The 26,767-nt window shown below is 41.9% G+C and overlaps 1 protein-coding gene across 1 annotated transcript in view; it reads right to left on the reverse strand.

Moving 5' to 3' along the window:
- Nucleotides 1-10,061: 10,061 nt before the first annotated feature.
- Nucleotides 10,062-26,767, reverse strand: part of LOC126094673 (ubiquitin-like protein 3) — a 487,449-nt gene continuing 470,743 nt past the window's right edge. Inside the window, exon 4 of the mRNA XM_049909183.1 lies at nucleotides 10,062-12,129. Coding sequence (XP_049765140.1) covers nucleotides 12,065-12,129 — 65 coding nt within the window. The 3' untranslated portion in view covers nucleotides 10,062-12,064. The remainder of the gene's footprint in view (nucleotides 12,130-26,767) is intronic.

Raw genomic sequence — 26,767 nt, forward strand, 5'->3', positions numbered from 1 at the left:
GTGGTTCAGTCACAAGTTTCTTGGCGATAATGGATTTCCTATTCTCCAACCATTCTATTATTCACGATAATTGAATAGTTAATTCAAAGAAGTCTCTTTTTAACTTGTGAGAACACCAGCTATGGATACCGCTCAAAGTGATTATTGTGCACTTGTCTGCTTTCAATCCGTCTCCTCTTGTGCTCGGAAATAGGAAAGATATAACCTTTCTCAGGTTTCCTTGGAGCTGAGAAGTTTCTGTTATATCATCACTAATATTTACTGGCCATTAAAATTGCTACACCGAGAAGAAATGCAGATGATAAACGGGTATTCATTGGACAAATATATCATACTAGAACTGGCATGTGATTACATTTTCACGCAATTTGGGTGCATAGATCCTGAAAAATCAGTACCCAGAACAACCAACTCTGGTCGTTGCCTGGGCATTGAGTCAAACAGAGCTTGGATGGCGAGGACAGGTACAGCCGCCCATGCAGCTTCAGCACGATACCACAGTTCAGCTTCAACACGATACCACAGTTCATCAAGAGTAGTGACTGGCGTATTGTGACGAGCCAGTTGCTCGGCCGCCATTGACCAGACGTTTTCAATTGGTGAGAGATCTGGAGAATGTGCTGGCCAGGGTAGCAGTCGAACATTTTCTGTATCCAGAAAGGCCCGTACAGGACCTGCAACATGCGGTCGTGCATTATCCTGCTGAAATGTAGGGTTTCGCAGGGCTCAAATGAAGGGTAGAGCCACGGGTCGTAACACATCTGAAATGTAACATCCACTGTTCAAAGTGCCATCAATGCGAACAAGAGGTGACCGAGACGTCTAACAAATGGCACTCCCATACCATCACGCCATGTGATACGCTAGTATGACGATGACGAATACACGCTTTCAATGTGCTTTCACCGCGATGTCGCCAAACACGGATGCGACCATCATGATGCTGTAAACAGAACCTGGATTCATCCGAAAACATTACGTTTTGCCATTCGTGCACCCAGGTTCGTTGTTGAGTACACCATCGCAGCGCTCCTGTTTGTGATGCAGCGTCAAGGGTAACCGCAGCCATGGTCTCCGAGCTGATAGTCCATGCTGCAGCAAACGTCGTCGAGTTATTCGTGCAGATGGTTGTTGTCTTGCAAACGTCAGGAATCGAGACGTGGCTGCACGATCCGTTACAGCCATGTGGATAAGATGCCTGTCATCTCGACTGCTAGTGATACGAGGCCGTTGGGATCCAGCACGGCGTTCCGTATTACCTTCCTGAACCCACCTATTCCATATTCTGCTAACAGTCATTGGATCTCGACCAACGCGAGCAGCAATGTCGCGATACGATAAACCACAATCGCGATAGGCTACAATCCGACCGTTATCAACGTCGGAAACGTGATGGTACGCATTTCTCCTCCTCGCACGAGGCAGCACAACAACGTTTCACCAGGCAACGCCGGTCAACTGTTGTTTATGTATGAGAAAAGGGTTGGAAACTTTCCTCATGTCAGTACGTTATAGGTGTCGCCACTGGCGCCAACCTTGTGTGGAAGCTCTGAAAAGCTAATCATTTGCATATCACAGCCTCTTCTTCCTGTCTGTTAAATTTCGCGTCTGTAGCTCGTAATCTTCGTGGTGTAGCAATTTTAATGGCCAGTAGTGTATATCCAAATAATTGCCAATATCCGTGGGATTAAAAGAATCAGTCAATGAACTTTGTTGTGGAAGTTTAGACAAAGTGCTGGGCTCTACTTGTACATCTGGTGATGTTTTTGCTGCTGAATGGTGACCGGAATCTTCAGATGTTTCTACTTTTCTTTTTCTTATTACATAACGACCCATTTTTTATATTGTTCCGACGTAGGTAAATTAGATGCCAATTATTCTCGAATAAACACTTTATTCGCACTGAAAAATGCAACACTAATACACTTAGCACTAAATTCACACGGTCACACTCCGCGTATTTCTAGTATCACTAAGCACAACGCTGACTGAAGTCTGTGGTAATAGCCAATAATCGCAGTTGTCCACTTTTTATCACTTCCAATTTATCGCGACGACTGTAGCTTTCAAACCGACTACCCGGCAGCGACGCTGCTTCCCTTATATACGTGTCTCGATTGTTTATAGAGCATTCGCTGCCGGAATGTTCGCTTCCAGACTTTAATGCAGTGCGAACAAATACCTACAGTGGAAATTACTTTTCTCGTAGGTATGTGTTAGCTATCTACGTGCCAGACAGAAACGTTTAAAATACGACGACGCGGACGCGCGTACTACATAGGAAAGTACAACTACTCTAGAGGGGCGGCGCGCCCCCCGTATGTATCCGCCACTGGTCGGGACAAGAAGGTCCATAACGATAATGTTCCCGATACACACTATGTGATCAGAAGTATCCGGACACCTGGCTGAAAATGACTTACAAGTTCCTGGCGCCCTCCATCGGCAATGCTGGAGTTCAATATGGTGTTGGCCCACCCTTGTGCTTGACGGCAGCTTCCACTCTCGCAGGCATACGTTCAATCAGGTGCTGGAAGGTTTCTTGGGGAATGGCAGCCCATTCTTCACGGAGTGCTGCACTGAGGAGAGGTATCAATGTCGGTCGCTGAGGCCTGGCACGAAGTGGGCTTTCCAGAACATCCCAAAGGTGTTCTATGGGTACAGTTAAGGACTCTGTGTTGGCCAGTCCATTACAGGGATGTTGTTGTTGTTGCGTAACCACTCCGCCACAGGCCGTACATTAAGAACAGGTGCTCAATTGTGTTGAAAGTTGTAAACGCCATCCCCGAATTGATCTTCTACATTGGGAAGCAAGAACATGCTTAAAAGATCAATGTAGGCCTGCGCTGTGATAGTGCCACGCAAAATAACAAGGGGTGCAAGCCCTCTCCATAAAAAACACGACCACTTCATAACACCACCACCTCCGAATTTTACTGTTGGCACTACTCACGCTGGCGGATGACATCACCAGGCATTCGCCATACCCACACCCTGCCGTCGGATCGCCACATTGTGTACAGTGATTTGTCATTCCACACAACGTTTTTCCACTGTTCGATCATCCACTGTTTATACTCTTTACACCAAGTGAGGCGTCATTTGGCATTTACCGGTGTGATGCGTGGCTTACGAGCAGCCGCTCAATCATGAAATCCAAGTTTTCTCGCCTCCCACCTAACTGCCATAGTACTTGCAGTGGATCCTGATGCGGTATGGAATTCCTGTGTGATGGCCTGGATAGATGTGTGCCTATTACACATTACGACACTCTTCAACTGTCGGCAGTCTCTGTCAGTCAACAGATGAGATCGGCCTGTACGCTTTTGTGCTGTACATGTCCCTTTAGGTTTCCACTTCATCACATCAGAAACAGTGGGCCTAGCGATGTTTAGGAGTGTGGAAATCTTTCATACAGACATATGACACTAGTAACACCCAATCACCTGACCTCGTTTGAAGTACGTGAGTTCCGCGGAGCGCCCCATTCTGCTCTTGGGTTGTTTGGGGGAGGAGACCAAATAGTGAGGTCATCGGACTTATTGGATTAGGGAAGGGCGCGGAAGGAAGTCGGCCGTGTCCTTTCAAAGGAACCATCCCGGCATTTGCCTGGAGCGATTTATGGAAATCACAGAAAACCTAAATCAGGATGGCCGGACGCAGGATTGAACCATCGTCCTCCCAACATTCTGCTCTCTCACGATGTCTAATGACTACTGAGGTCGCGGATATGGAGTACCTGGCAGTAGGTGGCAGCACAATGCACCTAATACAAAAACGAATGTTTTTGGGGGTGTCCAGATACTTTTGCTCACATAGTGTATCAGGATGGATGGCAACCCTACGTGGAAGTAGCGTTGCTTCCTGAAACCATATAACAGATACGTCTGCATTCAAATGTGGTGCTTATTTCTAGTAATGGGATGAAATTAAATCAATCCTATTCTAACAAAATTACTCACTTGATTGGTAATTTTTGCAGGGATCTCAAACAGCATGACCATTGCTGATTTCTTTTGAGAAGTACCTATCAGGAAAAGGGTGCGAAACTGTCAATTAAACTTTTACATGCTATAGTTAAAATCAGAAGGCCTATGTGTCGGCAAATGTCGGTAATCTTCGTGCAGTCTGGAGACCCAGGTTGAACCCCAGAGCCAGTGAGCCATCCAGATTTGGGGTTTCCGTGTTTTCTAGTTCATTCTAGGCAAACATTAGGACAGTTCCTTAAAAAGTCTTTGCTGCTTCCTTCTCCTCCAATGTTAAAATCCGAGCAATGCTCCCTCTCTGATAACCTTTGCTGTCAACAAGACATAAAACACTTCACTTGCATCTTTACTTCTACCACAACGACTGGACGATGGGCCTACGAAGGGCATGTGTTATGTGCACTGAGCAACATGAAAATCCTTTTTCATGTAATTCTCTCTTTATGATGGTCATTGTGCTGATCCCATCATTCAGTATGTCACTATTGTTTGAAACTATACCACTTGAGAGATGTGGATTACTGACACGCATGTGCAAATGTTCCATTCCATCTCTAAACAGTGTTCACTATCACACAAGGAAAAATCTCCATAGAGTTACCGTCAACAAAAAGAATTCTAATGACCAATTTCTGCTTGATGATGAAGGCTATAATTTATTACCTAAATCATAAGTATTGATGTTTTGTGTCCGATTACAAATCCACTTTATTACAACATCCATTTGTTGAAAACTTACCCAGAAATCAAATCCATGGGAACACTTATGGGACAAACGGAGTTATTGTACGTAGAGCAATTGTTTCATTATATTCTATCTAGATAAGCAGGGCAAAATACAAAAGCAGGTCTTGGCATAATATTCATTTCAAAACTAGACTCCAGAGCTCAGAGTACTCTAATATTTTGCTATGTGGTAAAGAACACAGATTTTTTTTGTTCATACCCTGAAATACTGTAATGTAGCATTTCCAATCAGTTTTACAGGCTTTACATTATTTCTTAATTTGTGTCATTTATACCTTAAATTTACAGAATGTCTTTCTTTGATACTTTAAAGACTGACAGTATAATGTGTTTTATCATCATAACTCCCAATGTTTCTTTACACTAATTCCTAGTGTAGAACATTTATAGCCAATTGTACAGTTTCTTGGGTTCACTGAAAATCTTATTAATTCGTTATACTATCTGAAATAGTCATGAATTAACTTGTCCTTATTTCTGGTCTATACAAGCAACTGTTTTTTATTTTTGCAAGAAATTTGTATTCGTCCTTACTTCCAGTTTGCAGTGCTGTTTAGGCGTAAAACTGATAAAACTGATAGGAAATTGTACATAACAGTACTGCAGAGTAAAAATAAAAAAAATCTGTGTTAAAGTCACCACACAGCAAAATATTAGTGTACTTTGAATTTACAGTCTAGTTCTGAAATGAATATTATGCCAAGAACTGCTTCCTTTTTTTTTGCATTTTGTACCTGCATAGAATAAAATAAATAATTGCCCTAAGTACAATAATCCATATGCCCCCCTGAAAAATATTCTGAGTGCTGTACATCATCATGTGATGCCCCAGCACATACAAAATTCCAAACAAAAATGCACTGAAAAATGTTTGAGCAGAGCAAATGCCACACACAGGGTTCCTGCGGCACGGTAGCTGCGCATGTGCAGTAATGCCTGTTTTGTGGCACTTGAAAGTTGCTCTCTGCAACTGCTCAAACAAACCTTTGGACACAACAAGGTTTGCTGGAGACCCAGAATTGATAATCAATTCTAGTACGGGATATGGATGGATGTTCATACCACCACCACCACCACCACCACCACCACCACTCTCAGCAATTCTTGTAACTATAGAAAAAACCTACCAATTTAGTGTTTCAGTGAAATATGTTGCCCCCCCTGCCCCATGAACAATGATGTTCACAAACCAAATTCGCATCCTGACCATGAAACAGACAGGTATATCAAATCAGGATCAGTTTGAGGAAAGGAGCTGCAAAACTGATTTGAGCTATTTTAAAAAAAATTATAACAAGCTTTTTAACATAGAGCCTTAAGGGTGTAGCTTCTGTTCTGGTGACTCCAACAATGTAGCAAGTTAGCTAGCTACAAATAATGGTACAATGCACATGTCAGGTATGAAAACTGAGGTGGTATTGTGAATTTACTTGTATTTATTCTCAAGAGGGATGTTGTTGTTAGTCACTATGCACTGCTGGCCATTAAAACTGCCACAGAAGGAAGGATAAGAAATAATGACATTTTCCTTATTGCTGTTAAATGATACAGTAGGACGAGTACACAATTGAATTTGTGGTGCTATTTGACTAAATGAAGGGACTGATTGATAGGACACTCCCAAAGGTATCAAGGTCTTATCAGTTTGGTAAAGGAGTGAAGTGTCAGGGTAAAAATTATAGAATAACTATTTATTTACTGTATTCTTAAATTCATACCAAATACTTACACTTGAAAAAAGTTCTTTTATTAGAGGATTTTGAAGCTCTGGCAGCTTTCTCACCAGGAACATGCCATGACAATCAGATTGCTGTGCACCCACAAAGTATATATCTGCACAATTGAGGAACGCAATCATTTGTATAATTACCTTAACTGGCAACATAGACCAAAATGCCAAGTCGATTATCGTGGATAGTAATACCCAAAATATCAAAGTATACATTATTTGGAACGCAATCATTTGTATAATTACCTTAACTGACAACATAGACCAAAACGCCAAGTCGATTATCGTGGATAGTAATACCCAAAATATCAAAGTATACATTATTTGGAAATATGCTGGGTGCTCTATTTAGTACATGGACCTGCCACCTCTGGCTCTATCCCAGCTAAGCACAGTGTCAAAATGAGTTCAGATGACAGGTACAGATGTGTCCTCTGTACTGCTTCCGGTCTGTGTCAGCATCCAACAATCATATGGCTAAGGAGTGGTCATGTAAGACTCATGACCAGATGTTTTCAATGGAGAGACTGCTGCCTGAAGTGATATCCGAGGTAGGCCAGGACTGCCGGGACGACATGCAGTCTTGTGTTGTCCCTTTGGAAAGATAATATCAAGGAGACCGAAAAGGTAGACCACTAGTGCCAGTCTCAACACATCAGATATATAGTGGCTGCTGTCCAAATTACCTATTAGGTGAAGCAGAGTCATAGTGTCATATACTCCCTTTCAGCTGCAGTGCCTTTCTGCCAATGGCAAATCCAATCTTTGTCATCCTTGAAGCCTATGCACACTTGTATGTCTGTCTCAATGTTGTGCGTGGAACCATGCTTCACCTGAAATGACAATGTGGTGTCGCTTCTGTTGTCAGACTCACCACTTTTGGCATGCCTCTCTCTGGCTGCTGTGTCTAGGAAAGCTTCTGCATCGGTCAACACGTCGTAGTGTTCCTGACTCAAGGTACAACTGTTTGGTCCTGCACAGATAGCGAACGATAGGTCAGTAGTACTGAGCACAATTTCTAAATGAGGAATCCACCCTGTACCCTGTCCTCATATACAGAATGCAGACAGCGTCACTCCTGCCTGCTTTGTGCAACTGTGCCGAAATGCTGATCGTCTGTGTGTCAAAGCACATAGTACCCTTTGTGACAATTTCACAATCGTCAGATACCTCGTAATGTTGCAACTTTAATGGTCAGCAGCATACACATGGATTACAGTCTGGCACACCAACTGACTAAGTACATTTGATCTGTAGGACAAACAGTCACATCCTATTCTCATACTTTTTTAAAACTAACAAAGAAGTTATAAAATTTTAACCATTTGACTCCTCCAGCTGTTTGATCTGTGTTTTATTATGTAACTTCACACAGGCTGCATCACTGTACACTTTGTGCCTGTCAGTACAAATAATATGTGCATCAAAAATTACTTTTCACAAAAGACTTATTTGTCTAGCATTATTAGGACATTTTGACCAGAGTGAATATCTGTACATATTTGTTATAGTTAATAATATGACAGGTCTTTACACTATCACTTTATTTATTTATTAGAAAGCAATCACAGAAAGACTGTCAACCTCCAGTTTAATACTAAAATATTGTCTAATTATGAACAATGATATAATTAAGAGCCTTCATCTCTTGTGCTAAGTTTGAAATTACATCATAAGATTTGAAATGTGAGCTTAAATACATTTTTTGACACTAAAGAACATATTGTTCCAATTCCGCTACACAAGTCACAGGCACCGGTTAATATTTCCTTTGCTTGTATCAGCAGATGCATTTTATTCATAAGCTGCCCACCAGCCAACAGGGCCACACACTAGATGATGATCATGCAATTGTGAATGTTGTATGGGACCACAGTGTCAATCAATCTATTTGGTCAGATGTTTGAGCGGAGTGAAAACAAGATTTCCTATAACTTACCTAATCATATCTCTATGACTTTGCACAGCCAAATGAAGAATTGGAAAAGGACAAATGAGGTATCAAATTGATCAGTGTGATGTCCAGTTTTGTAAAAAAAATGGTTTATTTCTGGAAAGCTAACAGAGAAATTATGAAAAAATAATTTGTTTTTTGAGAGAAAACTGAATATTTCAGAGTAACTGCTGCTAACTATACAGTTATGTCTCAAGAAGTTCATGTCTTCACAGCTCAACTATTTTGCACATATAAATTTGCACGGTGTGATATTTAACTGTCAAAATGGCTTCCTTCAAATCAGGACTTTTGAGAACAGAAGACACTAGAAAAGCAAATGTGTCAAAAAGGTAATGTTTTGTGGAATAACACTTAAAATTTTTAAAAAAGTGAGGAAAAACAAGACAGTTAAATGTTTTGTGAAATCGATCTAAAAATAACAAATAAAATAGATCAGAGAAATACGATGCTTGAAGTCATGTACAGCAAATGAGGTGGTGATTGAGAATTTGAAGTTAAGTGTTTAACTCAGAATTTTAAAGAACACTAGAGAGTATATTTGTCTGATGGATTACACAGACCACGCAATTTGCGGTTGTGCGGTCTCAACAGTTTTCAATCCTCTATGCCTGAAAGTGTAAAAAAATTACAACAATTTTTCAGTCTCACAAATATTTCAATAGAGAATCCTTCAAATACCAAGAAAGGGAATGTGCATTCTGAATCAGCACCTCATCTGCTGTGCATGATTTTGAACACTATTCAAAGGGACATAAATTGTTTCTCTAATCTATTTTCTTTCTTAGCTTTTTTTTTTTGTATTACATGATGTAGAGGCAACATATAGTCTGACGCCTTACAATAAAGCAGTTCTGGTGGCTATCCAAAGCAAGGTTCTTCACATGTTCTTTGCGATTTGGCAGGAAATCTGAATGTTTACAGGAACAACAGAGAGGCACAGCCTCACTAAAGTAGTGACATTTAAATATATTGTTATAAAGGAAATATCTACTAATCTTTAATATCTGTAGTAAGACTAGCACAGCCATGAATAAATTTCATTTATCTGAAAGACACTTTCATAGAGGAAATCCACACTTGTGTGTTCATCAATATGCAACTTACTTAGATTTCAAACAATATTTCAGGACCTGTGTAGGATATAAAATGAAATTATTTGGCACTCCATTTTTAGTTACAAAATGCAAGTAGAGAGACTGTCTAAAAAAATTTTACTCCACAGGTATTAAAAAGAAGACACAAAAGTCAAAATATCCCAGTTTCCTGATCCTGTGCTGAAAGGAATTCTGCATCTTCTAACAGCTTTGGAGTTGAATAAAATAGTTTATCACTTGTAAATAAAAGCAAGAACCATGTTTTCAACATTAGTCTGAACTTTTTCTATTGAGCATGCACAGTGACAAGTACACTCCCTTAACAGCCAGTATGTAGTTCTTGCAGTGCTGTGTACACAGTTCAACTGCCGTATAATCTTCATTTGCCCGCAGGCATTTGATCCCAACCAGTGTGCTGCAGAATATACTTCTGGTTACAGGTAGAACCACAATGATGCCCACATTTGCAACTGTTCCATTCCTGCCTGGGGAAAATGCAATTTCTTAATATGTCATTAAGCAGGGTAAAATAACATTGAGCCAAGGAATGTGTTTGTGATCTCAACTTTATTCTATAATACTACTCCATCTCTGCAGAATAAAATCCCCTCACTGAGGAGTTATATGTCGTAATGTAACAAAAAATACATTAGTTACTATATTTACAATAGAAACTAGAGTACAACATACATCATATGAAACAAAGATGTTTGTAGTAATGTGCTGCTTCGTTGCTATATAGCATAAACATACAAAAAGCATGAGGAAATTGTACACACAGCCTCAACTATTAATGCAGAAGCTTTTAAATTACTCATGCTTTATATCTCCCAAATATCTTTTCTTGGTGTCTGTATTATGGCTTTTTCACTTAATGACAAGAGCGAAGAGTACTGGGCAATTACAAATCCAAAATGCAATTAAATTTCCAATACACAAATAGCAAGAAAGAAAGTGTGGTATCTTGGGTACCCGTACATAAGCTGAAGCCGCTACAGCCCAACAAAATAAACTCTGTATTATGAATTCTATAGAAAAATTACAATTTAATATAGTAAGAGGAAATATCATGCAGATAAAGATACAACTTTAACTGATAATATATCTGTGTTTCTTTATATATATATATATATGATATATCCACTCTCTTATATTTACGAACTGGTTTCTTTTTTTTTTTAAATATACTCATGGACCAATTCTCCATGTAACAGAATATCTATGTGAATTATGACGGATAATGTTAACAATGATTTAAACAAACTTTTTGTAACATAGGCCACTAGTTGCATTACCTTCAAAAGGTACTGAAATTTATATTCATTTTAAAAGTATTTTCATTCAACAAAAGTATAAACTACATAAAATTACTGTCACACTTAATTAACCATGTTTTATAATATACAGGTTAATGCATAAATATTTCCAATAAGTTCGATATATTTATTTGAAGTGCATTTCAAATGGAAATCGTGGGACACATTTTTTTCTTCCTTTCTCCCCTCATTACACAGTATGCTTCTTTTTCTTTAGCTTATCAGAGTAACATTCTTGCTTCTCACTTCTGTGCCCAAGTAACCACAAGAAGGATTTGGGATGTTAACATGCATTATGGGTAATGATAGTTCCTACACAATTTCCTAAATACAAATAAATCTTAGTATAACAAATGGTACTTATGTCATTTCTCTGGAAGCAAAACAAAAATATCAGCAGAAAATATATCTTCTGCATTTAGGAATGATGAGAAAAGTTTTCTTCCAATACCATTAAAATACTGATCCTTTCATACAAATTTAAATCAGTAGTTAAACAAAGCAGGAATCAACATAAGGAATTTGTGTGCCATTATTCTTCTGACAGCTACAGATTCTTATTAGAAGCTACGCTACACCGGTCATATTCATGAAGAAATTCAGCAGTATCGTATCCATATTCACATCAACAGCACATGATAAAATGTAAATGTCTGACACTCAAAGTCACTTGCTGGTAATAAGATGCTCTCTGTACAATTACCAGCAGTTTCTGTTGAGTTATTCTAACAATGAGTAGGAAACTATGTAGTGCAAAGAATTTTCTTCTTAGAATGAAAGAAAATCACATTCCTTCTATATATAAGTCCTGTAACATAGGTAATCTGTATAACATACATCTGATGAGTAAAATTATACCATAATATTTATGGTACATAAAAGAATAGGAATTGAGAAGATTAATATTAGAATTTTAATACAAAAATAAAGTAACACAGAAACTTAATTTCTTTCACTGTACATTTCACTGCGATGGGCAATCAGTCTCCACTATCACATATCCTCCCACTAAAAAAACTCTCGTCTTCATTTTTAAAATTTTTTGTTACGCTACTTGAATATCACAACAATATGAAATCTCACAAGATCTTTATCTTCTGTCAGGGGGAGCTGCTTTGCTTGTTTAAGTCAATAGTAATACTTGAGGTGCCTGACTATGTACGTAGGCATTTCTGTCCTAAACTGTCAATGCACCAATCCTTGGTAAAGTCATCACAATGTTATCTTGCAATACATTAGAGTATGCAACACGATGCCGAACAGCAACTGCTTCCACCACCCTTACTCTTCTGGCGTTGATCTGTCAATAATTAAAACAATTATATAAGAATACAAACTCGTGTAAATGCAGAGGCTGCAAATAAATACAAGTCGAAACATAAATAATAGTGACTGTACTGTAACACTTTAATCAGTTGTTTATCATATGAAAAAGGTCATAATTAATATTGTGACATTCCAGACACCTGGATTCTTGAAAGGTGTGTACAATAGACTCTCAGAAGGATGTGAAAAGTGTTTCTTTCGACTTCTTGCATTAGCACATAGTTAACTTGTTCAAAATTTTCTAGATGTTCTTTGTAAGCTTCTCACATTGCTCTACAGAAATACTAAACTTAATGTCACAATCTACATCACATATTTCGTTAGCAAAAAAGTGTGTGGCAAGACCGAACTTATGCACACAATTCAGCACATGCTGTCAGTTTAATATAATAATGGTGAGAGAGTTTGCTTAAATATGTGCACCAACAAGAGCTGATCCGTGACGAAAGATAAAATGATGGCACACCAAAAAATGGATAAACAGTTAACAGTGACAGGTGTATTACAAATAACAAACAACTTAGCAGGTTACACAAGATACTACTAGTACTGTGAGAGTAGCTGGTTGGATATTGGGATTGAGCAAGGTATAACAGTACTAGTGGCAGTCAGAAAGAAATGTCTCCCATTTTTTAATTTCTTTATTTTACTGGGAAACAACTGATTTACACTAAAGAGAGACAGATGGTTTAAAATGTCTTGTACCTCAGCCTAATCACCATCAATTTCACGAGTTTTTGTCCACTACTGGAACTAAACCATGTACCCTCACAGCATTAGTAATCTTGTCCTACTTTCACAACCAATAATTTGCTATCTTTCTCTGACCAAAATCCCAAGAGCATTATGCTGAGTGAAGATGGGCCAAACAATGGAAGTGAGAAAACCACAACCTGATTTCTTATTCTTTTTTCTGTTCAGCAAGAAATATTGCAGTGTCATACAAAAGAAGAATTCCACACATCGAGTCAGCCTGACAAAAATAACCCAAACAAATCTATGATACTCTCTCTCACCAACACCACAGCTTCTTATTTCTTGATGAATTTTCAGCAATGCCATCCCATACATTATGCTCAGTCCACATTCAAAGCAGTAAATTCAAATTACCTCACTTATCATTATGTCCCACAGAAGATTATCTCTTCCTTCTCAAAATGTTGCCTCAAATTTTCCTGTACTATCTACATCTACATATACAAGCCTACATACATACATACATACATACATACATACATACATACACATGTACATACAAATATACTCTGCAAATCACTGTGAAGTGCATGATGGGGTTATTAGTATCACACCACACATTAGGCTTCCTTCTCAGTCAAAAACATGTATCCAAATTGCATATTGCTGCCATCAGGAGCTCCTACTCTGTGTTAGCTGATGCTCTAGATTGCAAAAGGAAATAGCACCCTCCATGTCCAGCTTCTCCACAGTGCCATGGGTCTTGACCTACATCTCTCAAGTCTACTGTTGTCCCAATTAACATTCTGCAAACTTTTCTGAATGACAATGGACATTATGCCTTCCACATAGATAAATTCAGCCAAGGTAATTAGCAAGCCACACAGAAGAGACGGTTGTCCTGAGTAAACAAGATGCCTGTGGTTCCCCTATTATCTCAGACGTATCTCAATAGCAATATGGCATAGTTGTGCTGACAACTGTTACAAGGTTACATCATGCAATCCTTCAGACAGTTGCCTTTGCAAGTGCTGAAAAGACTTCTACCCCTTTTCAGGATCCTTATATTAGTCTATACTCTTCACAGATACCACTCAGAAATAGTTGCACATACAGTTTGTATATCAGTATTACTGAGACGCACAAGACACTTCACTGCTTTAATGTCTGTCATGTGTGCGAGGAGGAAGGGGATATGTTTCATACGATACCGAAAATTTTGTGTTGTTGACAGCATAGGAAGGAGGAGAGGAAAATCATAGGGGGTGAAGTTAGACATAATGAGAATAGTAAAACAAGGTGCACTGAAGAACGAGATTTATGTTCTGGTGATAACAGGGTTATCGACACAAAATTAAATACAGGTAATGCTGGAATAAGTCTGAAAGTGAATAGGACAATAGGAATTCAGGTGAATGACTAAGGTCTGCAAACCAAACGGATCACCACTGCTGAAATAGAGCCAAGTCCACCACAGTAATACAAGAATACATGCCTAGTAGCTTAGATCACAATTAGTTAAAAAAAAATGTGCATTCAAATAAAAGAAATTATTCATTATGTGAGAGAGACTACAATGTAACTGTAATGTGTGGCTGGACTTTGACAACGGAACAAGACTGAGAATATGGACTGATTAGAGGATGTAACTAATGTGGAAGCCTCTGAAGAATTTTGCACAGACCACAGCTCTGCCATCACAAACATTTGATCTGAGAATCGTGAAAGAGGAATGTACATGTGGAAACATGTGGAGGCACAGGAATTTCTCAGATGTATTATAAAGAGTGTAACAAAACACTATAGCCAAATGTTCAGGAAACATTACTCACACAAAGAAAAATTAAAAGCCCTACATAGACAGAGGTCTAGAAATGCTTTATTTCCTTGTTAAAGCTTATTTTCTACTTTTCTTTGTAATTCTATTATTTATAGAAAACACACAGAAACAGAACATACCAACACTATGTGAAATGCTTTCTTAGATGAAATGTTCAAAATACCATCATGGTTATGTACAGTAAGTTTTAACTCTCAGGTTCACTGTCAGTGTTTGTTGCTCCAATGCAACAGTGGTAATGTTGACATGTAACTCACTTCACTGCTCAGTAAAATCAACCAATGGAAACTCCATGTAGGAATATCAACAATGTAAGAAAGGACAGAGAGCTATTTACTGTAAAGAAGACATGTTCAGTTGCAGACAGGCACAATAAACAGACACTTACATAAAGCTTTTGGCCTTCATCAGTAAAACACACACACACACACACACACACACACACACACACACACACACACACACACACTGGCGCGCGCGCGTGCGCGCATGCGCACTTGCGTCCATTTTATTGATGAAGGCTATGACCAAAAGCTTTATGAAAGTGTATTTTACCTGTGCTTGTATGCAACTTAATGTGTCTTCTTTACAGTAAGTAGCAGTCTGTCTTTCCCTACATTGATCGCTTCACTGCTTATGCTGGCATGTTATTAACTTCACTGCTTTACTAACATCAAGGACATAGCATTAACTGTTTGGTGTCCATCAAAGACTTAGTTTCCGGTACAATGCAGTGGAAGTGTACTCAAATGCAGAAGAGTTGCCTGATGACCATTTGCTGCAAGGATTAGATGGTAATGACCATGGTGCTAAATATTTGCATCAGGAGGTGTTTCCAGAATGACAGTGCACCAACAGGATGAATCTTCAAGCAATTATTGATTGTTGCCTTAGCAAGCCTGGGATGTTTAGACCTGCTACTCACCCTGGGAGAGGCCTAGAAGGTGGAGGGTAGCTCAGTGGAGGAGGAACTTCTTTGTGCAGTTCATGACAACCCTAGTGTCAACATAAAACAATTAGCTGCAACAAGCAATGCTAACCACATGACTTTCTGGGAAGCGCTACACAAGAACTTGCTGTATCCGTACAAAGTACAGTGTGTGCAGGCACTGTCAACAGCTGCTTTTCCTACACAGGTATAATTTGGTGAATGGTTCATTCAACAATGTATCAATCCTGTCTTTAGTTTAAACATGGTGTTCATGAAGGATGAGGCTACATTTCAATGTGATTTTAAAATTTCACAATAAACATGTGTGGGCTGTCTAAAATCCTTACAAAATTGTGCAATCATGTTATGAACAAATATTTTATATTTTCAGTCAACATTTGGGCCAGCATTCTTGGTAATTGTCTGTCAGGGCCTCATACTCTCCCACCCAGGTTACATGCAGAAACTCACTGTGCCTTCTGACAGAATATATTACCCATTCTGTTAGAACACAGGTCTTTACAAATGCGACAAAATGTGTGCTTCATGCATGGTGGACCACCTCCTCATTTCATAGTTAGTGTTCATAGGCTTCTAAATGACAGATTCCATGGCATTTGGAGAGGTAGAGGTAGACCAATTCCTTGGTCTCTATGCTCTGTTGAACTAAACTCACTAAACCTTTATTTGTGGAGACATTTGAAAGTTCTTGGGCACAGATCTTCAGTACAAAATATGCAGAGTCTATATTCAGTACTATGGAAGGCCGTGAACAATACACAGTTCTCCAGGGATACTTCAGGGTATCGGGGATTCTATGGGGTGAAGGGTTGATGCACGTATCCTCGTTAATGGAAGGGCTTTTGAACATTTCATATAGGAAAGTGTTTCGTATTGTGCTGATATGTTCTTTTCTTATGTCTTTCCGATGATTAACGTGTTGAAGAGTTGTAGAGACTGAGGTCTAACATGGAAATAAAGTATTTCCAGATGCATGTCCATCTAACATATTTTCTTCCTCTATAAGTGAGGAATGTTCCCTATAAGTTCTGCCATAACTTCTTGTTAAACCCCCTGTATAATTGTAAAATAGAGATTTACAAAACAGATTCTAAATGGCAAAACATTCCCAGCAGCAGATGCAAACTATGACTACAATTTATTGGTTCTGAGTTGCAGACAAAAACGAAAGTGCAAAAGAGTGTAGGAAATCAAGAAGAAGGTACCTGGATATATTGATACATCACATCATTGAGAATGTCAAAGAGAGCATGATATGACAAAGAAAAGAGGAAAGAAACAGATCAGAAGTCGAACAAGTAGCTTTGAGAGAAAAAATAATGAAGGCAGCAGAGGAGAAACAAGGCAAAGAGGCAATATCCAGCAGAAATAGTTGTATCAAAAGAAACCTTACTTATGAAACCCAATGGCTGGGTTCTACCTGCCATCAAGAGTACTCCCAACAAAACACACAAAAAACTACAAAAACTATCCTAGTTTTTCCATGTAATAGTTCCCTACTCAGATAGATAGAAGGATCAGTTGGACAATATTAGAGATGAGAGACAGATCCCTTAGGTAGGGGGAAGGGGCCACATACGAAGCACACGAGACTACACAAATGGTTCTGATGCTTATAGGAAAATTAAACAAACCTTTGAAGCAAACATACACAGCCGTAAGAATGTAGAGAGCTCTGATGGCACTGAGCAGAGAAGAGCAAACCGAATGAGTGTATCTGAAGCCCACCCTTAAAATTTCAGAGATTGTAGAGTACTTTAATATAAGACACCTGCGGTCTCCAAAGGGTCACTGCACAGTAATAATGCAATTATGATTTATACGTTTGTTTAACACGTTACCTCTGTTTCTGAGAAAACACACTCACAACAGTGAAAAAGCCTGTAACATTCAGTTACCAAAACACATAGCACAAAAAACAGAACAATGCATCAACTGTCATATGGGAAGCTACTGCAACACAGTCACCATCATGCTACCTTTCAGTAGCACTCCACATACACTTATGCAAGATGCATATCACCTGGCTTCTTATCAGTAAACATATCTGTACTACCATTTACAACTGTTGACATATGACCAATACTCCCGGAAAAAAACATCCAAGATGTAACCAAGCAGTACTGGGTGCGAGCTTAAGGGCAAAGAGTAAATTCAGCATTACCCTTGTCAATTGGGAGTACCGTGAGTCATTAACTGTTGCTCATAACTGAACTGTCGCCTTTTAACCTGACTAATACCTTGGGCTATGCTACAGATTAGTCTGTCAGCAGAACTTACATTCCAAAAAGTAATACAGGCTAAAAAATTGTAATAATGGTAATGGTAATAATAATAATAATAATAATAATAATAATAATAATAATAATAATAATAACAATGTTGCTGTTCTATTCTCTTTCTGTTTGCACATGTAATGACATCACACACCATATCATCTTTAGATCATGAGATTACGCTGAATCTGGTATCAGTAGGTTCAGTTGACCCCAACAAGTTTGTTTTCAAACGTTATATACAGCAGAATTGCAGTGTAGACTTCTGCACTGTTGTTCAAATATTTTCAGTGCAATACACATACAAAGATACATAAGGGGGGGGGGGCTGTTGGTACGAAATTAAACAAAAAACAACTACTTTGTAAAAAGCCATTTGAGACCACAACAAATACCCACCAGTAGAATACTCAGAAAATATGCCTGACAAACTCTGAAATACTGTCAGCGGAGATTGGGTTCACCACGTATAAAAGCGAAAAAATTTGATGACAATGTTATGGAAAGAGGAGAAGAAATGGATGAAAATGTGATAAGATATTGTTAGAAGAGTTGGATAATCCACTAAAGTCTGAACATGGCACCTGGTGTAGACAACACTCCTTAAGAATCATTAATATCCTTGAGAGAACCAACATTAGTTTCATTAATCACAGTTGTAAATACTAACTTACATTAACTGAAGACAGGTGGAGCAACTGGTAGAAGTTGACTTCTTGGAAGACAGATCTATACTTACACCATTTGTAGATTTATAGTAAGTGTCTGACAATTTTGACTGCAACATGTTCTTTGAAATTACGAAGTTAGCAGCAATAAAAATACAAGGAATGAAAGGTTCTCTACAATTTTGTACAGAAGCCAGAGCAGCTAAAAGATCTGAAGGCAGCAGCAGCTGAGAAGACAGCGGGACAGAGTTACAGCGTATCTCCCTTGTTATTCAATCTATACACTGAACAAGCAGTGAAGGAAACGACAAATCTGAAAGGGAATGAACTTCAGCTAGGCCCCATATAAACTGTGATGTTTATTGATTATACAGTAATTCTCCCAGGGGTGGCATAGGACTTGGAATATCTGGTGAATAATATTTTTAGAAGGGATGATAAGTAACAGAAATCTTCTATGGCCTCACAAAGGCTTTCAACTCGGTAATCCATACCTTCTTAATCTACATCTACGTACAGATTCTGTAAGCCACTGTGATATGCATGGGAAGCTACATCCCTTACATTACACATTAGGATTTCTTCCCATTTCAGTCATGTATGAAAGATGACTACTAAAATGCCACTGCGTTCACATAATTACTTTAACCCTGTCCTCACAGTGCCTAAGGGAACAAAATGCAGAAACCTGATATTTTTTCCTAGATTAATTAGGTAATAACGATCTTCAAAATTTTGTAAGTAGGCTTTCAAGGGACTAATAGCACATGTCTTCAAGCATCTGCCAATTCAGAGGTCAAAGAAACTTGTGACCATTCATGCTTCCTGTCTTTGAATATGTACCCCATTAGTCCCACTTGGTGTGGATCTCATATTTGATTAATATTACACATCCGCATTCGTTTAGTGAGCAGTCTCATTTGTAAAATGACTGCATCTTTATCCTGCCAATGAATCGAAGACTTCCACCCGAAACTGAGCATATGTTGTCATCCCATTTCATATTCCTAGAAATTGTTACACTCAAGTATTTGTTGACCAAATCAAATTGTGATCAAGATCAGTGCCCAAATATTAGTTCAACTCTTCCCAAAATATGGACTGCAAATTTCAGATGTATAACAGGCCTGAAAGGGGGTATTGTTGTGGAAATACAGGTAACAACAATGGAAATTCCTAGGTGGAATAATATGTAAAGGAAAGGAAAGGCAACCACTCACCTATAGCTGATTGATGCATCGTGCATGGAAACACTCAGCAGAATATGGTATTTACACTAGTTAATGAGCTCATGATCTTCCTCTAGCAAATGCACACACACAGATTCACACACACAATGCAGACACCCAAACACTCACAACTGCAGTCGCGGTGAGACTTACTGTTAATTATCAATTACTGAGGGCAGTTGCCTGATAGATGGAGGTGGGTAGGAGTTAGGGAAGGATGCACGAGGCAAGGAGGGGGTAACAGAATGGTGTGGGGACATGTGTTTCAAAAGATGAATCAGTGGCTGTACAACAAACTGTAATGCATTCAGATGCTAGAGTACATAAGAGGAAGAGAGAGGGAGGGAAGAAGGGGAACAAAGACAATGAGGGTGGGCATGAAGGGAGAGATGGACAGAAAAGAGAAAGGGAGAAGGATGCGAGGGCGAGGGCGAGGGCGAGGGCGAGGGCGAGGGCGAGGGCGAGGGCGAGGGCGAGGGCGAGGGCGAGGGCGAGGGCGAGGGCGAGGGCGAGGGCGAGGGCGAGGGCGAGGGCGAGGGCGAGGGCGAGGGCGAGGGCGAGGGCGAGGGCGAGGGCGAGGGCGAGGGCGAGGGCGAGGGCGAGGGCGAGGGCGAGGGCGAGGGCGAGGGCGAGGGCGAGGGCGAGGGCGAGGGCGAGGGCGAGGGCGAGGGCGAGGGCGAGGGCGAGGGCGAGGGCGAGGGCGAGGGCGAGGGCGAGGGCGAGGGCGAGGGCGAGGGCGAGGGCGAGGGCGAGGGCGAGGGCGAGGGCGAGGGCGAGGGCGAGGGCGAGGGCGAGGGCGAGGGCGAGGGCGAGGGCGAGGGCGAGGGCGAGGGCGAGGGCGAGGGCGAGGGCGAGGGCGAGGGCGAGGGCGAGGGCGAGGGCGAGGGCGAGGGCGAGGGCGAGGGCGAGGGCGAGGGCGAGGGCGAGGGCGAGGGCGAGGGCGAGGGCGAGGGCGAGGGCGAGGGCGAGGGCGAGGGCGAGGGCGAGGGCGAGGGCGAGGGCGAGGGCGAGGGCGAGGGCGAGGGCGAGGGCGAGGGCGAGGGCGAGGGCGAGGGCGAGGGCGAGGGCGAGGGCGAGGGCGAGGGCGAGGGCGAGGGCGAGGGCGAGGGCGAGGGCGAGGGCGAGGGCGAGGGCGAGGGCGAGGGCGAGGGCGAGGGCGAGGGCGAGGGCGAGGGCGAGGGCGAGGGCGAGGGCGAGGGCGAGGGCGAGGGCGAGGGCGAGGGCGAGGGCGAGGGCGAGGGCGAGGGCGAGGGCGAGGGCGAGGGCGAGGGCGAGGGCGAGGGCGAGGGCGAGGGCGAGGGCGAGGGCGAGGGCGAGGGCGAGGGAGAGGGAGAGGGAGAGGGAGAGGGAGAGGGAGAGGGAGAGGGAGAGGGAGAGGGAGCACTCACATGGGGCAGGAAGGGGAGGGGGGCAGGAAGGAGGGGAGTTGTAAGGGAAGGCAGTACATGATCTTGATGGGAAACGAGTAGTGGTAAAGTGAGGCAATGGGAAACTGTTTGTGGAGGTTTAAGGCAGGAAAATTGTGAGAATGCAGGATATGCTGGAGAGAGAATTCCCACCTACATAGTTTAGAAAAACTAGTGCTGCAAGGCAGTATCCAAGTGGTTTGTGTAATGAAGCAGCTGCTGAAGTAATTTGTTTTGTGATGCGCAGCATATTTGGCAAGTGGATGATCAACTATCTGGTTCCCCACTGTTTAGTGTTGGGCTTTCACGTGAGTAGACAGCTGATTACTTGTCATACCCACATAGAATGCTGGACAGTAATTGCAGCACAACTATATATTTCGTGGCTACATTCACGTATGGCCATGCCTGTTATAGCGTAATGCTTGTGACTGGACTGTGGTAGGAGGTGATGGGAGGGTGTACAGGACAAGTATTGTGCCTGAGTTGGCTACAAGGCATGCAAGGTTGAGAGCAGGATTGGAGTAGGGATGGACAACGACATTCTGTAGGTCAGGTAGACAGTGGAACACAGCTTTGGGTTATGTGGGCTCTCATCTCAGGGCATGATGAGAACTAGTCAAAGCCCTGGTGAAGGATGTGATAGGATGGTGGGAGTGCTGGTCGGTGGCCAGTTAATACATTTACTGGTGTCAGAGGAGGAGCTGTCATAGCAGATCCATTAGTGGATGAATTGGATAGGATACTATTTGTCAATAAAGTCTCTGTTAAGGTTCTACTACAGATATGACATTCACGGGTGGTGAGGCTATGAGGCAAATACTTGTGGAGGTACTGTTGGTTGCTGATGCATTTGATATAAACAAATGTATTTATGGAGCCATCTGACTGGTGGAGATCAAAATTTAGTAAGGTGACCCATTGAGCTGAGAAGAACCAGGTGAAGTGGGTTTTGATAGTAGGTGTTGAGATTATGTAGGAAAGAACAAAGGTTGTCCCTGCCAGATCTTGAACTTGTAATAAATGAATATGAACCAGACAAGAGGTTTTAGGTGTTGACAGAATAGCAAGCATTCCTCCACATGGTCCATAAATAAATTGGCATAGAATGGTGCCATGTGAGTACCCTTGGCAGTACCACAGATTTGTTTACAGATTTAGCCTTTAAAAGTGAAATAATTGTGAGTCACGATGTGGTTGGTAACAAGGGTTAGGTGGTATGTTTAGTACTGGGAAGAAACTGGGAGAGGTAGTGTTCCATGGCCGTAAGGCCAAGGCATGGGGGAGGTTGGTGTACAAGAACGTCACATCCACAGTGACCAACAAGGAGTCTGGCAGTAAATGAGTCTGGCAGTAAATGAGTCTGGCAGTAAATGAGTCAGGCAGTAAATGAGTCAGGCAGTAAATGAGTCAGGCAGTAAATGAGTCAGGCAGTAAATGAGTCAGGCAGTAAATGAGTCAGGCAGTAAATGAGTCAGGCAGTAAATGAGTCAGGCAGTAAATGAGTCAGGCAGTAAATGAGTCAGGCAGTAAATGAGTCAGGCAGTAAATGAGTCAGGCAGTAAATGAGTCAGGCAGTAAATGAGTCAGGCAGTAAATGAGTCAGGCAGTAAATGAGTCAGGCAGTAAATGAGTCAGGCAGTAAATGAGTCAGGCAGTAAATGAGTCAGGCAGTAAATGAGTCAGGCAGTAAATGAGTCAGGCAGTAAATGAGTCAGGCAGTAAATGAGTCAGGCAGTAAATGAGTCAGGCAGTAAATGAGTCAGGCAGTAAATGAGTCAGGCAGTAAATGAGTCAGGCAGTAAATGAGTCAGGCAGTAAATGAGTCAGGCAGTAAATGAGTCAGGCAGTAAATGAGTCAGGCAGTAAATGAGTCAGGCAGTAAATGAGTCAGGCAGTAAATGAGTCAGGCAGTAAATGAGTCAGGCAGTAAATGAGTCAGGCAGTAAATGAGTCAGGCAGTAAATGAGTCAGGCAGTAAATGAGTCAGGCAGTAAATGAGTCAGGCAGTAAATGAGTCAGGCAGTAAATGAGTCAGGCAGTAAATGAGTCAGGCAGTAAATGAGTCAGGCAGTAAATGAGTCAGGCAGTAAATGAGTCAGGCAGTAAATGAGTCAGGCAGTAAATGAGTCAGGCAGTAAATGAGTCAGGCAGTAAATGAGTCAGGCAGTAAATGAGTCAGGCAGTAAATGAGTCAGGCAGTAAATGAGTCAGGCAGTAAATGAGTCAGGCAGTAAATGAGTCAGGCAGTAAATGAGTCAGGCAGTAAATGAGTCAGGCAGTAAATGAGTCAGGCAGTAAATGAGTCAGGCAGTAAATGAGTCAGGCAGTAAATGAGTCAGGCAGTAAATGAGTCAGGCAGTAAATGAGTCAGGCAGTAAATGAGTCAGGCAGTAAATGAGTCTGGCAGTAAATGAGTCTGGCAGTAAATGAGTCTGGCAGTAAATGAGTCTGGCAGTAAATGAGTCTGGCAGTAAATGAGTCTGGCAGTAAATGAGTCTGGCAGTAAATGAGTCTGGCAGTAAATGAGTCTGGCAGTAAATGAGTCTGGCAGTAAATGAGTCTGGCAGTAAATGAGTCTGGCAGTAAATGAGTCTGGCAGTAAATGAGTCTGGCAGTAAATGAGTCTGGCAGTAAATGAGTCTGGCAGTAAATGAGTCTGGCAGTAAATGAGTCTGGCAGTAAATGAGTCTGGCAGTAAATGAGTCTGGCAGTAAATGAGTCTGGCAGTAAATGAGTCTGGCAGTAAATGAGTCAGGCAGTAAATGAGTCAGGCAGTAAATGAGTCAGGCAGTAAATGAGTCAGGCAGTAAATGAGTCAGGCAGTAAATGAGTCAGGCAGTAAATGAGTCTGGCAGTAAATGAGTCTGGCAGTAAATGAGTCTGGCAGTAAATGAGTCTGGCAGTAAATGAGTCTGGCAGTAAATGAGTCTGGCAGTAAATGAGTCTGGCAGTAAATGAGTCTGGCAGTAAACGAGTCTGGCAGTAAACGAGTCTGGCAGTAAACGAGTCTGGCAGTAAACGAGTCTGGCAGTAAACGAGTCTGGCAGTAAACGAGTCTGGCAGTAAACGAGTCTGGCAGTAAACGAGTCTGGCAGTAAACGAGTCTGGCAGTAAACGAGTCTGGCAGTAAACGAGTCTGGCAGTAAACGAGTCTGGCAGTAAACGAGTCTGGCAGTAAACGAGTCTGGCAGTAAACGAGTCTGGCAGTAAACGAGTCTGGCAGTAAACGAGTCTGGCAGTAAACGAGTCTGGCAGTAAACGAGTCTGGCAGTAAACGAGTCTGGCAGTAAACGAGTCTGGCAGTAAACGAGTCTGGCAGTAAACGAGTCTGGCAGTAAACGAGTCTGGCAGTAAACGAGTCTGGCAGTAAACGAGTCTGGCAGTAAACGAGTCTGGCAGTAAACGAGTCTGGCAGTAAACGAGTCTGGCAGTAAACGAGTCTGGCAGTAAACGAGTCTGGCAGTAAACGAGTCTGGCAGTAAACGAGTCTGGCAGTAAACGAGTCTGGCAGTAAACGAGTCTGGCAGTAAACGAGTCTGGCAGTAAACGAGTCTGGCAGTAAACGAGTCTGGCAGTAAACGAGTCTGGCAGTAAACGAGTCTGGCAGTAAACGAGTCTGGCAGTAAACGAGTCTGGCAGTAAACGAGTCTGGCAGTAAACGAGTCTGGCAGTAAACGAGTCTGGCAGTAAACGAGTCTGGCAGTAAACGAGTCTGGCAGTAAACGAGTCTGGCAGTAAACGAGTCTGGCAGTAAACGAGTCTGGCAGTAAACGAGTCTGGCAGTAAACGAGTCTGGCAGTAAACGAGTCTGGCAGTAAACGAGTCTGGCAGTAAACGAGTCTGGCAGTAAACGAGTCTGGCAGTAAACGAGTCTGGCAGTAAACGAGTCTGGCAGTAAACGAGTCTGGCAGTAAACGAGTCTGGCAGTAAACGAGTCTGGCAGTAAACGAGTCTGGCAGTAAACGAGTCTGGCAGTAAACGAGTCTGGCAGTAAACGAGTCTGGCAGTAAACGAGTCTGGCAGTAAACGAGTCTGGCAGTAAACGAGTCTGGCAGTAAACGAGTCTGGCAGTAAACGAGTCTGGCAGTAAACGAGTCTGGCAGTAAACGAGTCTGGCAGTAAACGAGTCTGGCAGTAAACGAGTCTGGCAGTAAACGAGTCTGGCAGTAAACGAGTCTGGCAGTAAACGAGTCTGGCAGTAAACGAGTCTGGCAGTAAACGAGTCTGGCAGTAAACGAGTCTGGCAGTAAACGAGTCTGGCAGTAAACGAGTCTGGCAGTAAACGAGTCTGGCAGTAAACGAGTCTGGCAGTAAACGAGTCTGGCAGTAAACGAGTCTGGCAGTAAACGAGTCTGGCAGTAAACGAGTCTGGCAGTAAACGAGTCTGGCAGTAAACGAGTCTGGCAGTAAACGAGTCTGGCAGTAAACGAGTCTGGCAGTAAACGAGTCTGGCAGTAAACGAGTCTGGCAGTAAACGAGTCTGGCAGTAAACGAGTCTGGCAGTAAACGAGTCTGGCAGTAAACGAGTCTGGCAGTAAACGAGTCTGGCAGTAAACGAGTCTGGCAGTAAACGAGTCTGGCAGTAAACGAGTCTGGCAGTAAACGAGTCTGGCAGTAAACGAGTCTGGCAGTAAACGAGTCTGGCAGTAAACGAGTCTGGCAGTAAACGAGTCTGGCAGTAAACGAGTCTGGCAGTAAATGAGTCTGGCAGTAAATGAGTCTGGCAGTAAATGAGTCTGGCAGTAAATGAGTCTGGCAGTAAATGAGTCTGGCAGTAAATGAGTCTGGCAGTAAATGAGTCTGGCAGTAAATGAGTCTGGCAGTAAATGAGTCTGGCAGTAAATGAGTCTGGCAGTAAATGAGTCTGGCAGTAAATGAGTCTGGCAGTAAATGAGTCTGGCAGTAAATGAGTCTGGCAGTAAATGAGTCTGGCAGTAAATGAGTCTGGCAGTAAATGAGTCTGGCAGTAAATGAGTCTGGCAGTAAATGAGTCTGGCAGTAAATGAGTCTGGCAGTAAATGAGTCTGGCAGTAACAGACCAGAATTGCCGAAAGATGGTGAAGGGACTGAGCAGTGTCTTGAATGTAGGATAGGAGGTGATGGACAATAGTTTGGAGGTGTTGCTCAATAAAGGCACAGGTTCGTGCTGTGGGAGTATTGTACCCAGCCACAATAGGACAAGCAGTAGAGAGATGTGGTGTTGGGTTTGTAGAGTTTGGGGATTAGGTAAATGGTAGAAATGCAGGGGGGGCTGCTGGTGAGAGGAGGGAGAGGGATTCAGGTGTCCTGTTTTGGAGTGGACCTAAAGCATTGAGGAGCTCGGAATGGACCTAAAGCATTGAGGAGCTCTTGGAGGTCCTGTTGAACTTCTGGGTTGGGATGTGTAGGAAATTTGGTGGAGACCACATAGTCACTATGATCCATTACTGCTTTGGTGGAACCTTTGCCTGCAGAAAGAATGATAAGATCTGGACCAATTTATCAGTTACAAATTAGATGTGTGTTCCATAGAAGCAATGTTGGCCTCATTATAGAGAGGATG

Source organism: Schistocerca cancellata, chromosome 8 (genome assembly GCF_023864275.1).
Source record: "Schistocerca cancellata isolate TAMUIC-IGC-003103 chromosome 8, iqSchCanc2.1, whole genome shotgun sequence".
Classification (NCBI taxonomy): domain Eukaryota; kingdom Metazoa; phylum Arthropoda; class Insecta; order Orthoptera; family Acrididae; genus Schistocerca; species Schistocerca cancellata.